Genomic DNA, 19,372 nt, shown 5'->3' on the forward strand with positions numbered 1-19,372 from the left:
GCACCACTGGGGATTTTGGTCACCATTGTGAATACCATTGCCAAATCCAGGTGCAGGATTTTTCCATGCTTTTGAGCATTATAATTCCTCAGACTGTTTGTTGGATGTTTGCCTCAGAGCAAGAGTTAAAATACGTTGATATAAATTTGTACAAGAATATGTAATTTTACTTCTGAGCCATAAGTACATTTGCAAAACATGCTGGCTTGCACATAAATTGGCAAAAAATTTAAATGCATCATATAAATTATTCCTAAATCAGTTTTTATGAATTATTTGTAGTACTTACTTACTGCTCTGCAGATTCAATGTTACTGAACTGAACACTCTAATATGTTCTGGTAGGGCTTCTTTTAGTTACTAAAAATAGCCTATTCCCTTCAAGTGCTTTCTTTGTATAATCTTCAATAATTGTGCTTAACTTACATAATTGAGCATAATTTACAGGATTGTGTATGCAATTTGTAGGAAGCAATATGTTTTGGCCCTAGAATAGATTTGACAGGCGGACTAGGTGGCTTTTTTTTTTTTTTTTTTTTTTAAGTACAAATTTCAACCAAATTCAGAAATATTCTATGGTGAATATTTTGTGACAACAACTACTAGTGAGGATCCTGAGACACTTCTCACTTCTCAAATCCAGGTGTGCAGCCTTCTCCTTCCTTGACGGAAGATCAAGATGCGAACTCAGTGTGCGCTACCTGTCTGTGTGCTTCGGCTCCTTTAGAAAGCGGAATCCCAGTGTGTGAATATAGACAGAACAGCAAGTCCTCTGATTTAGAAACTGGGGACTGAGATTATTCAGTATATTTAAAATATCATCAGCTTCACAGTTCACATGTATATGTCCACATAATGCACACATCTATTAAAGAAAACCTGACACAGTTAATCCATGTATTGAGAAATGCACACTAAGAAGATAATATCATTGGACAAACAAGGTATATATCATGCATCAAACAAGGTATTTGTCATGCATAAGATAGAAAACAAACAAGATAAATCTTTTCTAGTTATTATTCATAGATCACATAGATTTACATGATCTATCATTTGATGAAATTAACTTCAAAGAATACAAGAACTCAAGGTAAATAAAGGAACAAAGCAGACTGCTGACAGACAGAAATGGCGTTACATTATCGTAATAAGGATTCTTTTCCTTTGACATATCTGGGACCAAGATTCTACACCAAAACATTTTAAGGGGAAATATGTTATTTATAAGTAATCATCTAGGTCTTATTTATTGTAGACCTTATAACCAACTCCTGCTAGAGTTATTTTGTTAAAATTACCCCAAGGTTGTTCTCTGCCTATGTATGTTTATTTTATAAATACTACATCAATGCAATATAAAGTGGAACACAGAAGAAAAGCTATTGACTTCAGCATCTATAACACTTTACAAAAATGAAGGAAAATTACATCGTTGTTTCTCAGCATTGATGCTAAATCTAGAACACATATTCTGCAATAGACCTTAGAAAATATTTTCATGCTCAAAGCATATGGCAGTTTACTGCTCACTGCTCATTTCATATTCGTGCACTAAACTATGTAAAATTTTGATGAGGTATTGATTTTTCTGATAGTACAATGAAAAGAAAGTTATTTCCCATCCTTATTACAGTATCAGAGAAATTAGGAATGTATCATAATTATCTCAGTATAGGGTATAAGTTAGCAAGGCTGGTTATGGTTTTAGGTCAAAAAGGTTGACTTACTTGGAATAAAAACTGATTTTTTTAAAAAAGAAACCCTCAGAATAATTAGGTCTGTCTGTGTTTTTACTTACCATAGTCCAAGAAACACACATAGAATACGAATGTCAGCTTACAAGTGGCCCCATGATAGCTATATGATTTAGGCAGGATGTATAGACTTTTTGATACTAGGAATACGTTTTGCCAATATGAGCACCTGCAACTAGAAGGGAATGAATTTGCGCCCCATTCAACAGCTTCGATAAGGAACCAGCTTCATATTTATTACCGAAGTGTCTTGCCACTTCTATATTGGCTTATGCACTGCACATCAATTCTGTTCTTTGAAAAAGACTGCGTACACTTACTGAACTTGTGAAAAAGTGCTTGCACCATATACAGCAACTGCATCACTTCATCTACCAGCGCTCGTAAGCAAATACAGATTTTCTACGTACTGTGCACTGACATATATCATGCAGCTTTTATTATGCAAAAGAAATTAGTTCGGTCTTCAGCAGGATACTTGGGGGAAAAAATTGAAAGAGTCTGTCAGCATTTTATGTTTGGACAGTTACAGCTCAGATTGGCTGTAAATGGTAGAGTAAATAAAGCAACAAGCTATATTAAAGGAAGAATGCCAGAGGTTGCTCTCCAAATTTTAGCTTCAACAAAACACTTCCTTGCCTTTTTCTTCACAGCCTCGAAATGCTGTAGCTGTCCTTTTTCATCACTGCCTTTTTCTTCTGGATATTTTAACTGATTAAATTATGTTTCTCTTCACCTTTTGAAGGCAAATTTTATATTTTAAGTATTATAGAATTCTACACTTCAGTGGACAACTCTCAAGCTGTTTGTTGTCTAACTAAAATAAGTGATATTGCACGTAAGTCAAACTACATCAAAGGCAGATCTATATGCCCTGAGGGTCCTTATTTTCAAAAATGAAAGTAATTGGGTCTTTGGGCACCTGGGACACACCTTCATTTGGCAGTTTGTCTCATATCTAATTGAGAAAGATTGCATTCTCGTAAAGTGACATTTTGTCCGTACTAGTAGCAGCAGTATGGAACCAAATAGAATAAAAATCTTGTTTGTGCACAGTTCTGTCGTGCTACCAGTCTCTGGAGAGGGTCTTACTACAGAAGAATTACGGCCCAGGGCAATTTTTTTTGTCAACTGCTGTGGCTTATAACTGTAAAAGGAAGACAGGGAGGACACAGACTATAAAGGAAAAGATGAGACATAGGCGAAAAGCAAGAAAGGTCAGTCCCAATGATACTGTCAATTACTGAAGTTACATTGAATGTTAAAAGATTACAGTTTGTTTGCTTAGTATTGCTGGATAGGCCACCAAAATTTGCTTGTTTCTAGCCACGGAACATAAGATTGTCCAAACAGTGGTTGGCTGCTTATATTAAAGTTATAGTAGCCACTTGTTCAACATTTAAATTTCTAGGTAGGGATAAATATTTGTTCAGAAGAATTACATTATTAAACCACCACCACGAAGGGAGTCTTATTTTCTTCTGTTCTGCATTACCAAGCTTAGGATTTAAAGATTATTTTTTACATGCTGTGCATTTTCATATGCAGTAGATATATTGGCTGAATGAAGAGACAGACATTCCAACATGTGTCCTTAGAAAAGGTGGAGTTTGTTCCAAAAGAAATTCAGAGAAAATCTGTTCTGTACTACTTAGGACCTTCTTGTTATGAATAAAAAAAATTAATTATATTTGCAGTGCGATTTACTGTTTACAATTTACTCTTTTTTTTGATGACTTGTGCAATTTGTCTGTTGGAAAACAGATGACTGGTACATTGTGCTTTATTGATATGTACCTCATGGGCAATTTTAGAGCCTTTTGTTATTTTATTCTAGCATCACCACATGATTCAGCAGCACTTAAATTTATTATAAGTCCTCTAAAGGAATGATTTCTTTTTCTTCTGAAAAACATATATTTAGGCCACTTTAATGAGCAGTAAATGTGATGGAGTGCAGACATAGCATTTTGCAGGTAAGTATATTACAGTAAACAAGGCAACAAGCCACACAGGGTTGCATGGCTCTTGTCTAGAAAGTGTGAGCATGAGGAGAGAGATGTTTCCCCTCTATAAAAACTTTCATGAGCACTCCTACTGAGTTTAGTTTTAGAATATTTGTGAAATTTTGTCTAGCATGATGGAAAAAAATATTAGCTTGAAATGAAAGAAAGGAAAAAAATAACGTTTAACTTCAGTTTATAAGCGATTATTCACTATAAATAATACAGAGTTCACCATCAGATCTGTAGCAATTAAGAAAGACTACAAGACCATGAATGCAGCTGAGTATAAAATACAAGTTGACTGAACACTTACTGAAGCCCTCACTGCATCAAAATATAGGAGAGGAATTCTTTGGTGTCTTCAGGAACTAGTACTTGATCTTTGTGAAAAAAAAAAAAAAAAAAAAAAAAAAAGGATTCCTGTGTTCTGGGAAGCATTAAAATGTCACTTTTTTAAAAAAATCAAAAATAAAAGTTAAAAGCTGAATGTGAAAGATAGGAGCTAGTAATCGATGCAAGGGAATAATTAAAAAAAAAGTTTAAGAAACTACAAATTTGTGTAAGAAACACTAATCTAAACCCCATATAAGGCACATAACATGTTTAATTTAACACACCTCATCTTTCTTGACTAATCTGGTCACATAACTGTATATATACTGAGTTTATACTTTCAAAATTTTTGTATAATTATGATACAAAAAGGATGATATAAGATAGATAGTATACCAGGAAAAGAATTTTCATATAATATGTAAATTCAAGGTTGTGAAGCTACTTCCCTAAGGAATTACAGAAAGGATACAATTCACTGATAACTGTATCTGTAAATTTAGTACCTTTATCATAGCAATAGCTTAGGAAAATCAGAAGTTTTCTATGGCTCATGACTGGTATGGGAAACCTACTTGCATCCTGCACAAGATCAATTTATTGATTAGGCTCATTATGCAACAAGCACAGGAAGACTGCAGTCGGCTTTTCTGTACAGTTAGGTTTAACCGCACAAAACTCTTTTCTAACATATTTCACTCTAGACTCCATGAAAATTACTTTTTTAAGCACACATTTAACTTACAAACTATCATAAACCAACAATTATTTTGATTCATGTATGCAGTTTGCAAGTCTGCTCAGAAAGCTTTCTCTTCATATTAGTTGGATTTTTTCCCAATTATTCTGATTATTTTTGCAAGAGTATGGTAGATTATGAATCTTTAACACATAAAAATTAATTTTATCTAACTGATTTCTTCAAACATAGTTATCTTAGCTCCAGAGTGGAAGTCTCATTTTAAAGGTAACTGGGCAATACTTGTTGCCAGAACATTTCTTGAGAATGTAAAAGCTTTAATTCTGTTTTACACCAAAGGACCATCTATCCTGGTATTCTCCTCTCAAGAATGATCATAAGCCATTACTCTGGGGAAGAGTAAAAAAGCTTATGTAGTACTTAATACATTTTCAGCTCAGAATATTCCGAAAAGCTGATGTTGTTTATCCATTTAATAATATCTATTAGATCTGTCCTTAAAGTACTTGACAAGGATCCCCTTTGAACTCACGTAAAAATTTTGCATCTGCAGTTTTATTTCATAAGGACTGAAAGCTAGACCTGGTGAGTGATCTGACTTTAAACCCTGGAGTCTATGGAACACAGCTTGAAGCTCAGCTCTAACCCCCAAAAGAGAGCTTAGATTTGCTACGGATTGTGGAAAATAATAAAAGTGAGTATATAGTGCAAGCGGTGTAACTTTATTACTGTCAGACAATTAATTCATATGTTCCATTTGGGATGCACTTTGGGAATGATGAAATTCATCAGTGAATAGGAGTTTCTGTACTATACTGCCTTGTGAAAGATATTAATTTATGGGTTTTTTTCAATTGTAAAAATTTGTATAATTCATAAAGAATTAGATGCAACTAGATGTAAGTACTCTTCTCATGAGCAGTACGACATTTTAAATAGCGTTTTTGTCTTTAGTTCAGAGTTTGTTAATTCACGCAATAATTGCTAGGACTTTTGCACAATCTTAATTTACAAATGTATGTTTAAATATTCCTAAGACATTCACAGTTCAATTTAAATTTTATTCATATTTTCCTTGTCCTACAAATGGATTTTCAGTTTTTATTGTTTTCACAAATTTTTCTTGTTAAAGAGGGCTTGAGCTCCTGTCCCATACTTTTAGTTTATGTGATTAAATATATTTAGTTTGTTTCAGTTTATGTGACTATAGCAATACTGTTGAAGAATATTACCAGCCTAGACAGAAAGTCAACCTGCCATCATTGTAATAAACAGATCAAAACAAATATTTGGCTCAGAGAATTGTGCCATTTATCTTTTGATACAATGCTGGAGACTTGGCAATGATTTTCCTACTAGGTACTCATTAAAACTTAGCTGACACATTTCAAACAGATTTAAGGCAACTTTTCATCCTGTGGCTTGGTTAAGTACTACAACTGTGGCAGTCACTTGGCAACCAATTATGATGAATTATATGGCTTTGTTCCTCTTCTCTTTTTGGAGGCTTTGAATGTGTTAAGTCTGTCAGCACTTTAGGAAGAAAGAGTGGAATTACGGAATTTTAGAAATTTCACTCCTTCAACTACTCAGGCCCCTTTGAGAAAACCTTTTAGAATTGATAGGTATGGCAAATTCCTTTTCTCTCTCTCTCTCCCATTACTATCAAAATTGTTGCATTGTATTGTGAAGTATTGTGAAAAAAACAGTATACTTGGTAGAAAACAAGTTTAATGCCCTTCAAACAATCAGTGATAACCTAACTTGGCTGGAATAAAGAAGGTGACAGACCTCAGTGATAGCCCTAATACTTTTTGTCTTTGTTCATCTATTTTTATACCTGTTGGCTGGTGATTTCAATAGGAAGCATAGTTCCTGCTCTGGTGAATACTTCCTGTCCTTCTGTGTTGCGGTGCTGCACCCGGTGATACATGTGTACTGTCCACACATAACCCCAGAGGAAAATATAATTCAGGAAAATTTTGTAAAGTTCTGGTGTGTCCCAGTGTCCCCAAGGCAGAACCATTCTAATAGAAATTACAGGACTCACCTTGGGAAAACAGTTCTCAAAACAAGTCTGACAATACAGACTCAAAAAAGACATTTACTTTTAATACTTAAGCCATAAAATGTACATATTCCTTAGTGAGCTATGCATATCCTATTGGCCCAGCCTTACGCCTACTTCAGCATTAACAACGGCTTTAGAGCTATCCTTATCATCTTACTCTGTCTAGATGTCATCCTTTTCATCCATGGTGTTGCACTTTATTCTAACATACAAACTAATTAAACTCTTGGAGTGCCGGTAGGCTTCTGAGGATACTAATGGCTTTCTGCTTATCAGACTGAAAGCTTTAAGACAGACAATATAAACTACTTTCAAAATAATGTGTAGAGAGGGCATATATAATATTTTTATCACTTCCAAATGTAAACATTTTCTGTATACGTAAAACTCTTGCTGTGAATGATATACAGTTTATTGATATAGATTAAGTAAATACATAACAGAAGCCTGAAAACCTTTTATGGACTCTGTGGACACAAATAAATAATGTTGTATTTGATCAGAAAACTTAAAGAGCGTTAGCTTTGCTCATGTACAACTTTCATTCAAGTCAAAAAAACGTGTATCTGTATTTGTATGTACACAATCCTAACTTCAAAGAGATCTGCACCCTCTTTTTTGTTTGTTTTTCAGGCTTTTATGACTCTAAATGGTGTGCCTTTTAACTGTTAACAGAAGAATATAATGAGGTTTCGGGCACCCAAACAATTGTATTATACATTCCATGAAATATTTGTGAGATGAATGAAGGTTTCTTCCCAAAGACTGGTGAACAGAAGGACCTGCAAGATGGTATGAATAGCTTATGTGACACAAAACTTTTAATGGTAATTGCCAGAAATATATTCTCGAAGAAGTTTTTATGTATTGCTAATAGAACTAAAAAATGTTTATGATTCTTGTGGATTTTATGCCTAAAAGTCACCATTCTGGGAGGTCTGAGTTTCCAAGTTATATATATATATATATATATATATATATATGTGTGTGTGTGTGTGTATATAAAGGTTCTTAATATTTTAAGTTTATAAGAACTTTAATAATCTAGGCTACTGCTATCTCTTTTTTTCCCCTTGCCTATCCAGTGTACAGGAATCAGATTTCCATGCCTAATGGACAGATCAGCATGTGGCATACCGCTGGTATCCATGCTGTCTTACAGATAAGGATTTTTAACTCATTGTGCCTTTAGCTTATAGTCTGTTAGCTTGTCTAGCTTTCTGCTTCAAATAAAAACAAAACCAAACCCTAAAGCTTCAGTATTCTCAGGACTTCCAAGCTTCGCAAGCACTCATTCCTTTCTCCAAGAATGAAAATAAACCTCACTTTTAAAAGAAAAAAAATAGTAAGTTTCAAGGCAAATTTGAATTTATTAGTCTGAAATGCAAACATGGGAAGTGCAAGAAAGGTAGAGAATACATGACTAGCACAGGTGTAAAAGGTGGAAGTGAAGCTAGGAGATATGTAACTTTGAAAAAGGTGAAAGAACTTTTTTTACGGGTAATCACTCCTGCCACAATATGTGGGCAGAGTCAGGAACTTTAGGGACCAGAGGGACATGGTGGGGAATTGGTGATGAATTTTCACACCAAAGGCAGCTCTCTGCTCTTTCTTGCAGCCAGTATGGAAGTGTGATGAATGAATGGCGTCAGTTGAGGGGTTGTTTGGGCTGGTCTGTGGCCAAGAAACGTTTTTTGCATTGCAAGAGTGCCAGGAGAGAAAGAGGAGGAGGAGGACAGACTGTTGGTGGCAGAAGATGCATTATGCACACTATTTTTTGTCTTACAACTAAGGACCTTTCACTACAATGAAAATGTCTTTCCTCCAGTTCATGAGGTGTTTTATCCTTGTCTCTTTTGGCAACACAATGCCTATGAAGCTTTTCCCCTCCTGCACTTGCACTAGTCTGGCACTGTGGATCTTCTCCCTTTTGCTTGTGCATTTTTAACTGGAGCAGAGAAGAAAGAGGTGTTGACATAAGGCTGGGTTCTCGGTCTACCTGGTCAGGTCTCTCCTGCACTGCTCTGAAAGTTAGATGCTAATTTCTTGCTGCACAGATTTTAATGTTGGAGTTTGGCATGATGTATATTTAATAATATTTACATGGCCCGCTGAGGGAACATAAGGCAAGAGGAAGAGTAGAGGAAAAGGGGCAAGTGCAAAGCTGTTCCCAAAGCTAAAGTTTCTACTTTCAATTATTCTGCTGTAAAGCCTAGCGTTTCTGCTATCAGTTTTAATATTTGAAATATTTTTCTGCTCTTTGCAATGGAAGAACAAAAATATCTATTTGTGAGGATAAAAATGTTTTGTAAGTAATGTTGTTCACCAACATGATGTCTCCAGAAATGCTGTACAATACAAATGGCACAGTGACGTAGTAACACAGCAGCAGTAAAGTCTGTTTACATTTTAGTACTTGTTAGCAATTGATGCAAATGTGAACATACCCAGGTTCTAGAGTGTTTTCACTGAGATTTGGACCTGCATTGATACAATGTAGAAACTGATGGCATATTATTTGCTTGATATAGCAAACTATTTTCTTAATTGTACTGATTTTTTTTCTGAGGTTGCTTAAAATAGTATGAGGCATACAGTTGGTGGCTAAATTGAATGGCTGTTCCTCCTTGATATTGTGTAATGCTGATGCAGGCATTAGGTAGCAGAAGCATACACTAGGAAAAAAATATTGCATGATGATATTTATCTTTTTACAGGCACTTAAACAAAATATCTAAAAAATAAACCAGGAAATGCTATAATAACAGACAGACTCACTGATGCAACAAGCGAACAGAAAGACAGCTAATTTTTAAAGTGTATGTCAGCTTGGATCCAAGAAGTTTATTTCCGTTCAAAAACTAGGATGCACTAGAGAAAGAAACACCAGACTGAATCAGTCTTGGCTTTCATGTGAAATTATAGAATGAAGACCTGATGCTTGTTTCAGGTTGATGCTAGTATTGACTTTTCAATAACAAGCACATAACAGAATGCAACTTCTCATATCATTCAGAAATCATCCTCGAGTTTAATATAAAACACGAGAGATTTGGCAGAAGATTATCTGTTTTAATACCAAAAAAAAAGCACTTTCTAAGGAAAGCTTAACCATTTATCCTGAAGTATGAGTATAACAATACTATGATGTAGACCAGTCTTAGACTTTTACCTTTGTGGCTGCATCAAAGCATACAAAACCCATGCTAAAGTCAATGGTAAGTCCCATAAGATGACTATCCAAAACACAGGCATATGTCTTGCACTGTAAAAGAAAAATCAGAAAAGGTAGTTACTACAGTACACAATTCTTCAACTTCCTTCCAAGACCAGTCCTTCTGTACCTATATTCTAATGCACGTATCTCAAATTTATTATCAAAAAGAAGTAATTTCTGTGTAAATAGGCCAATTCATTGCAAATGTACCTCAAATCAAAGGATTTATACCACTGATGAAGTTTACTAAGTATTATTTAAAAAAAAGGCTTTACTTCCATTAAGGAAAAAAATAAATCAGAATTGAACAGCCTCAGTGGTTTACCAATGACAACTGCTAAAAGGGATTTTTCATTATTTTTGAACTCCCACATTCATTCTGGAAGATGAAATCCAGTATTTTCCTTTAAACATTAATATATCCAGCTTTTTAGCAAAAACAATGTTTGTAAAATATCTCTTTGGTATGCTATTTATTTTTGAATAAATCTCAGTGAAAAAAGATAGTATTTCAATATCACACAACAATTGACGTAACATACAAAACAACTTTTTGCTTCAGCTACTACGTCTCAAAGGTTTCTATGAGAAAACCTTGAAATCTTGAAAGACTTTCTCATCTATGGGTTTTTTTAATATGTGTCTATTTATTTCCATAATATCAGAGTTTGATACACAGCACAAGACATCTATTAGTGACATTTTCAGGATCAAAATTATTGCTGTGCCTGAGGGCTGACTTCAGGTTCAAAATGATAAACTTGAATTTTTCACCACAAAACCTGTCAAAGTACTAAATTATTCTCAAGTCTGATGTAGTAAGTGCTTTAGAGAGGCCATCCTTATTTTATAGAAATTTTGCCCTTCATACCAAGTGAGATATAACTATATTCTTCAAATCTCACTGTAACCACTAAAGGCACCAAATGAGAAAAAAAGTCTTGTATGACCTATGTGTCAAAGAACTGAAACATAAATTATTAACATGGACACAATATAAATTAAAAAATTATCAGTGCTACAAAGACATGTGTCATTATATATGGCTTTTTGAATATCAAGGAAAATATTAAGGGCATATCAGATGCCTTCACTTATATATTCTTTGGATATGCACCTAAATGGTCTCCCCAGAACACAAGAAGCTGAAAGGTTCATTTACAGCTCTTCTGAGATGAACTAGACATACCTATGCTCACACTGAAGGAGAAAGAAAAGTTCATAGCTATAGGGATTCTTTTGTTGTTTTGAATTGATTTTCTCACATTTAAACATATATTACTTTCCTGGAACTGAAATATTTGTGTAAATTGCTTTCATAGAACAAATCAGGTCTCAACTGCATCCAAAAAGTTTTTGGACAAATTTGGTACGCACACCCTGGAGCTCTGTAATACTGCTTTCAAATACAGTGATGTCTATCTCTGTGAAGAAGACTCTATATTAGCTGTCAGTGAGGCACGCTGGCAATGTTTAAACCAGTATATAAGCAAGGAATGATAATCTATGACTCAGAAGTAGAAGAATCCATGGCCTACCTATGACTTAAAAGATGATTTTTGCACCATCTCTGAAGCAACAGTAAATTATATGTTTTGTGTGATCCACCAAATGTTTTTAAAAGCTGTAACTGTCTTCCTGAAGGAAAGGTTTCCTGCTGCTGCTGTTGAGGTGAAAAGCAACGACATGTCCGTTCCAGTACCTTCCAATACCCAAAGAATTTAACATACTTCACTACATGTGTAAAATGTGAATTCATACAGCACAGACCCGCACTCAGTCATTATAATTATTAATGCACAAAAATATACTTTAGTTACAAAATCCATGAAATTCCATGGTGTCAGAGTAATATTTTATTTGTGTTTATATCATCAAATAGGAGTGGCTCTTTCTGGAGCAGCTACACCATAAAACTGCTATGAAAATGTAAACTTTGATCCTGAATGAGTGTTGCTGGAAAGAGAAATGATTTTACCTTTGACAACATTAGTAAAAGAAAAAAGTTCATCAATAGAAAGTAATGTATTTTCAGCTGAATCTACTTAATGAAGTCTCATATAATGAAATGCTGAAGTTCTGCATGCGAAGCAAAAATGTGCAGTTTTGTACAATTCTCTTGTTAACTTGGAATAAAGGTGCATAAAACAACAGCTTTTTTTTTATTTTATTTCTGTGCCTCCAATATGTCTAGAACAGACATACATTACTGAGTATTGCACCGTTACCGTGGTACAATTTTTTCTCACCTTTATTTTCTCTAATTTGTCTTTTAAGTCAGACATTTGGAGAAAACAAAAATGAAGAAATATTTCCCAGGAGACTTGACAATTTAAAAGCTCTTTTACATGTAGTAAATGTTTTAAAGCTTTAAAGGTGACAGTTAAAAAAAATCATGATTGCTTGACCTTGACTACTGATTTCTCAGATAGAGCTCATAAACTTCTTACCAAAAACAACTTATCAGAACGGAAGCATCCCCTCCCAGAAGAAGGCAGAAGAGTTTCAGCAGTTATTTCTTGTTTCCTCACACCATACAGAATCTTAAATTGGGTTTATGAATAATTCAGCAAGTCAGGTGCTGAAGGAGACAACCCAGAGTATTATGTTCCTTAGACTTCCTCAATACTCTCAGCTCAAATTATGGAAAGAATGATATACTGCAAGCCTGCTTTAAGCTAGGTCCAAGATTTAATTCAGACTTTCAAACTCAGAATCAAATTCAATGGAGATAAGCTTTAAATTGTACTACAATGCAGCTTACATGCTATTTCTTATATTAGGGAACAAGCAACCACTATACAAACAAGAAGGGTAGAAAAAAATATATCCATGATGAAAGAGATGAAAATTTCAGTTTAAAATAGTAGGAACATCAAGAGAACATCACAGAAAGATGATCAGAGGGCTGGAGCACCTGCCCTATGAGGAATGGCTGCGAGAGCTGGGCCTCTTCAGCCTGGGGAAGAGAAGCCTGAGGGGGGATCTTATCAATGTGTACAAGTACCTGAAGGGAGGGTGTCAAGGGGACGGGGACAAACTCTTTTCAGTTGTCCTGTGTGACAGGACAAGAGGCAATGGGCACAAAGAGAACCACAGGAAGCTCTGCCTGACCGTGAGGGGGGATTTCTTCCCTGTGAGAGTGACGGAGCACTGGAGCAGGTTGCCCCGAGAGGTTGTGGAGTCTCCTTCTGTGGAGATCTTCAAGGCCTGCCTGGATGCAACCCTGTCTGCCATGCTCTAGGTGACCCTGCTGAGCGGGGAGGTTGGACTAGATGATCTCTAGAGGTCCCTTCCAACCTTACTGATTCTATGATTCTAAGATGCTGTGAGATAGTGAAGAAAAAAGACCCCAATTTGAGGTGAGATTTTATTTTATTTTATTTTTAGTATCTAATTATGATAATGGATAACTACTCTAAAGAAAACTATTTAAAGAGTAATTGAAACAAACTATAATGGCACCCCTACAATATCATAAATTGTATCATACGTTATTGCAAAACCATTATTGTCTTTACTGACTTTCTCTCCCTCTCATTTATTTCTTTCTTAAATAAAACTGTGCTATTATTTTTGTTGAAGATATGCCTGTCACAGAAGCTATGATTTAGGCATAAATGGAATTTCTTACATGTTTATAGTGAGGCAGTTTTTTCAATATTTGGATAGTAATATATTATTTAAAATTCATCAGAATAGGGCCCCAATTAACCTCAGCTGAGCTATGCCAATTTATACTAGTTGACCTTAAACCTGCTGTCTTTTTTTCTCTCTCTCTCTCTCTCTCACACACACACACAAAAAAAAAAAAAAAAAAAAAAAAAAAAAAGAGAGAGAGAGAGAGAGAGAGAGAGATCATGTTCTTAAAAGAACTTTTTGGAGACAAGATATAACACTGATCAAATCTAGTATCTAGTCCAGACTTCATATGAATCTGTAAGAAACTGCTAGATGAAAGCACAATACCAGACTGTTGAAAGAAAAAACATGGGAAGCCAAGCTCAATTATATTAAAAATTAATACTCTGTTGTTTTTCCAAACTGGGACATAGCACAAGAGGCAGAAATAGAGGCATAACATTAAACACTGTAATAAGCTATCAAGAGATGGCTATTCATCCACATTTTCAAAATTTCTATAATCAAACTAGCTCAGAAAATGAATTTTCTGAGTTCCATATTGCTCATGTAAAAGTCAACAGAGTGAAAAGAAAGGCAGAAAGGGGAAAAATATGAGGTTAAGATTATTAGAAAAAGTCTTTTGGGAAGCCAAGGGAAAAAATCTGAATAGCTATGACTCTAAAACCCTAGTCAAACTAGGAATGCTACAGTAGGAATCTCTCTGAGAGAAGAACAAATATAAGTGGCTTCTGGACTAAAAGTTATCTGAGAAAAATGCAACATATTCTTTTACTAATGGCACAGTAGTACTTTACAAACAATGCTACAGTCAGTTACCTGAGAAAGTCAAAGCATCTGAAAATCTTAGTAGCAAGAACATATCTTGTTGCAATTTTTATACAGAAAAACTACACTTGCACTTTTCAAGAGGACAATAAAAGTTCGAAAGGTAAGAATAGCTTCTAAGGTGGCAGAGTGCAGCAAGTTAAAGATTAAAAAATGTACTTTCTAGGGTCCTCCTCCAATAAAGCTAATACACATTAAAACTGACAGCAGTGTAGCTTTTTTCAAAATAGACTATTGGTGGTATCTGCTGTATATACTAATTCCATCTGCAGTGCTGGTCAGGAGAGGGCTAACGTATAAATAAAAATTTGTCTAAAAAAGCTGACTGTCAGAGCCTATGTTCACAGGAGGATGCAGAAAATGAGTATATACAAAGTAAGCATTAACCAATATTTGCACAGACTAATATGCTAATGTGACTTTTTTAGGTGAGTATACAAGACAACTCATGGCAATTTCAATTAAGCCTGTTCCAACCACATGTACTTTCATTATCAGAACATCAATATAACATAAAGAATTAGGAGAATTATAATGTTTTTCCTCTATTTTAAGTCAAAACCCTTAATTTTTAGTCACATGAAAAATACAGTTATCTTTAAATAAAAGTACTCTGATATGCAATTTTGCTATAATATTCCAATAGTAATCTGTACCTGAATGTCATCCATCTCTGCTGGGTCATCTGACAATTGAGGAGATACACAAGAACAAGAAATGTGCAAAAGGAATAACGTATCTCGGGTTGGGTTCAGTTTTGCTGTCACTTGCATCAATTAAGTACTCACTAAATGTACTCTCAGTCCTGCTTATTGCAGGGACAATTTAATTCCTGCAAGGTTCTCCGATGTCATTCATAACATATAAAATAATGTGTATGACAGTATGTAAGAATGATACTTAAAGACCTATTTTGTCCCTGATCCATGAAGATTGCTTTTCCTCTTCTGACCATAAACTTAACAGTTATGTATTACCTACTGATAGTAACTGAGGTCATGCCTTCTGAGCTTTACATTACAAGCTCCTCAGGAAAAGTAATTTAAAAAAAAAAAACATTATTATATACTTACAATAATAGTAATTTGAGAACTCTACTAGGTCAGAGAATTTCTTGAGATACTTCATTATCTTGGATAACTATAATTTGTTAATATACTAAAAGACAATCATTAAGGCAATTGTTCTCACCTGTATCCTTTCAACTTCTAAAAAAGTCGCTGTTTGGAAGGCTTTTTCCCATAGTGTTATGTCAGACTCTAGTTCCACAGAAAAGTAGAGATCTTCTCCAGTTTCAGACTGAACACCAAAGCAATGTTTCCGTCGGTCCAGGAGATCACTGTCCTGATGAAAACCTGAAGTTATATAATCTGGCATCCATCAATTAATATTTCTTATTGCAAATGTCTATGCCTCAAATCTAGTATTTTTAAATGGAATTTTAAATGCTATAATGCTGCAGTAGCTACCGAGAGCTCAGGAACTGAAAATTAGAGTTTTCGCCTAAACTTTCACATCTCAAGGAATTTAAACAAGATATTTTTATTCAGAATGATACAGAACAACACAGTATGTCTTGGTTTAAAGAATACTGGCATAATTTTCAATATTTTAATAAATCAATCCTCAACATATTACTATAAACTTTTAAACTAGATAAATTCTATAACAGATGTCATCTTTCTATTCTCCTGGGAAGGACACAAACAAAGATCAACTTATCTAAACTATTGTACTCCCCCATCTTAGAGTGGAAGTCTGCCAAAGGAAGCAAGAGATTTATTTAAGCAGTATAAGAAGTCCATCTGTCCTATTTTCCCTATAGAGGCTAGGCAAAACAAAACCATATTTGTGATGGCTTACAAAATCCAACGTAAAATTAGTCCATTGTTGCATACTGCCAATGGAGACTATAGTGGCTGCCAGTGGTCAGGTTGCTGGCTTTGAAATTTGGAAAAAACACGCTATTTTTGTTTTTACTTTCAACATAACAATATACAATGGATATCAGATAGCAAAAATAAATAACATTTAAAGATTGCTAGCATTTTTAGTTGACCGTAAATCAAGGAATAACCTAGTTAAGCAGGGAATCCATCACTAAAATGTTTTTCAATGATTTTTTCTGAAAATTAGAGGACACTATGCAAAAATTCTGGCACATAATTCATCCTTATGAAAAATATACTTACAGGAACAATTTTAATTAATTTTATCCCTATTATAGCAAAGTAACTGTCACAGACCACAGACTCACCAGCTGTCCTTGCAAATACATCTGGAAATTTGGGTATATGTAGCACAGATGCAACTTTTACAATGCTACCCTGTTGCAGAGGACACAACTGAGATCAGTGCAGGAGGGTAAGATTGCCTTCTGGTTATGGGAAAACTGGATGGGCACTTGGTGGACCATAACTAGCTGATGCAAGCTGGAGGAGCACCTTACACTGTTCTAGCCAGCTGTGGGGCAGAGAACCAGGAGGGGTTTTGTTTGTTTCTTTCTTTCTTGCACTGTCCAGAAGGCTTTCCCCTGAAAGGAGACTATGAACACAAAGAACCAGTATATCTACACCGATCTCCATGCAACTATTGTTCTTGGGCAAGTAAGCAGGAAATGGTAGAATGAACACTATATTCCCCCTTCCCTTTCATTCAGTAGACCTATGACAAGACTGATGCTCAAGAAAGCCAGGATAGCTCATATGCATGAATGCTCCTGGTTCAGATCTGCTCTACAACTTCTAGAAAAATCAGCTATGGAGGCAACACACCCTCTCTGTGCAATCACTACGACAAAACTGAGTTGCTCAGATTTATAAATCACCTGTCTTGACAGAGATGTCTCCTCCCTAATCTACATTTCATCCAGTCCTAAGCTTAGCATCTTAATAGCTGTAATTCATGAATGGAAACATCAGAATGAACACAGGCTTTTAGATGTTAAAAATAACACTTCAAAAAAATATTTTCCTCAAATACGTTTTTCCAAGTGTTTGTAGGGCTATGCAGGTGAACAAGTTGAATGAAGCTAAATAACAGCATATCTCCCATGACAAATACTTTTGTCCTTTTTTCTCACTGAAGCCTCTACTAAAACTAAAATGTCATTCTGCTCACGGCATGTTTTGACCAGCACTATGCAGTGCTCAAGAAAGAGGTCAGAGTGTCTAGGTTGTTGTTAATGACAGCTACGCTCCACTGCACATTGAGCCTCAAAGTGCACAGAGCAGCAGCACAGTGAAAAACGTTTAATATTGTGAATATATGTAACAACACAAAACATATTATTTAGCACCTGACAATAGGTCCCTACCAGTAGGAACTGGCTGAGTAAAAACACTGGCCACCTCTCACTTCTCTGAGGTAGAACAGCTACTTTGTACAGTATAATGGCACTTGTCTAACAGGTCTTAAGTGTGGTCTCAAGCTCATGATGCTCCCAGGGCAGCACCTGGATAATTCAATGGATACATTCAGCTAAAAGTTTGACAAAACTAATGCATAAGGTGCATATCGTTTCCAAAGAAGGATTTAGCTATTTATGGTTGTAATATAAGGTGAAACTAAAAATATTTTGAACTCATCTTCATCTGTTCTTGACAAGAGTCAATAGAACAATTTATTATTACTAATGAATCATGCATGAACCTCTGCTAAACCTTATTTGAAATAAAACGCTATGGCACTATGTGGGATCACAAGAACAGCTGTCACTAAAAGCAATTGAACTCACGGCCTCTGTTATTAAATGGGAGGTCGTTTACTGCAAAGCTTGTTTCCAGAATGCATCTCTTATTTAGACGGGCACAGTTAAGTTTTGACAGCTTTTAAATCATGCTGTTAGCTTCTCCTGTTCTTTCAGGCTTTTTGCCTGTGGAGAAGAATATGGTGGCTATGGCAAAGGGATGACTTTTTGAGTAGACTGTGAAAAATGAAAGTGTTAAAAGGTATAGTGGGTATAGACACTTATTAAAGTGTCTTTGAAAAGTCCAAAAATCTCAGAATAGTCTTTTGAATTGATTAAATAAAAATGTATATTTTATTACTAGCACTGCAAGCAATAATTGTACTAAATTTTACTAAATATTTCATTACTCCTAAAGGATGAAAACAGAAAAAAGACCTAAATGGACCTACAATATTAATCCATTCTTTTGCCATTTATATATGAAAATGAGAACATATTTTGAGTAAGAAAAGATCTAACTAGAACAAATAGCATTTCTCCTCAGTGATTTGCACATAAAAGAGTAGACTATTTCAGCTATGACATCATATTGTGACACACAGTACATAAAATGTACTCATTAACCCAGAGGGTAATATAAAATAATAAAAAAGATGAAAAATAAAATTCTAAAAAAATAATAAAAAAGATGAAAAATAAAATTCTAAAAAAAATTTCTTCAGGCCAGAAAAATGTAAAACAAATAATCTGAACTATTACAGGACTTCATATTTATTTTGAAATTCTTATTTACAATTAAAAAAAAAAACATGAGAAATTTTACACAGAATAATAATTTTATTGTTTGATCAGTTCTAATCTGATGTTTTGTATGTACTTGTCATTTTAATATCCATGTCCATAGCAAGTCCATGGTAAGAAAAGTTCAGCTTAAGTATATTAGAAAACTATACATCAGCTTAAAAAGAATTGTCAACATACTTATTTCCAAAAGAATTGTCAACATTTCTTTCTTAGCATTATTTCACTCTATTTGTAAAAATAATTAGGTGACTTTGCAAGGCTATTGGTATACTTTTTTTTTTTTTTTTTTTTTTATCCTTTTTACTACCAGAGCTTGCTTTTAG

At 34.7% G+C, this 19,372-nt stretch overlaps 1 protein-coding gene across 2 annotated transcripts in view; it reads right to left on the reverse strand.

The window, feature by feature from the left end:
• Positions 1–19,372, reverse strand: part of SNTG1 (syntrophin gamma 1) — a 156,912-nt gene that overhangs the window by 12,364 nt on the left and 125,176 nt on the right. For both annotated transcript variants that reach the window (XM_062568243.1, XM_062568242.1), the window contains exons 14-15: positions 15,746–15,898; positions 10,040–10,132 (exon numbers count right to left, since the gene is read on the reverse strand). In XM_062568243.1, coding sequence (XP_062424227.1) covers positions 10,040–10,132; positions 15,746–15,898 — 246 coding nt within the window. The remainder of the gene's footprint in view (positions 1–10,039; positions 10,133–15,745; positions 15,899–19,372) is intronic.

Source organism: Rhea pennata, chromosome 2, assembly GCF_028389875.1.
Source record: "Rhea pennata isolate bPtePen1 chromosome 2, bPtePen1.pri, whole genome shotgun sequence".
Lineage (NCBI taxonomy): Eukaryota > Metazoa > Chordata > Aves > Rheiformes > Rheidae > Rhea > Rhea pennata.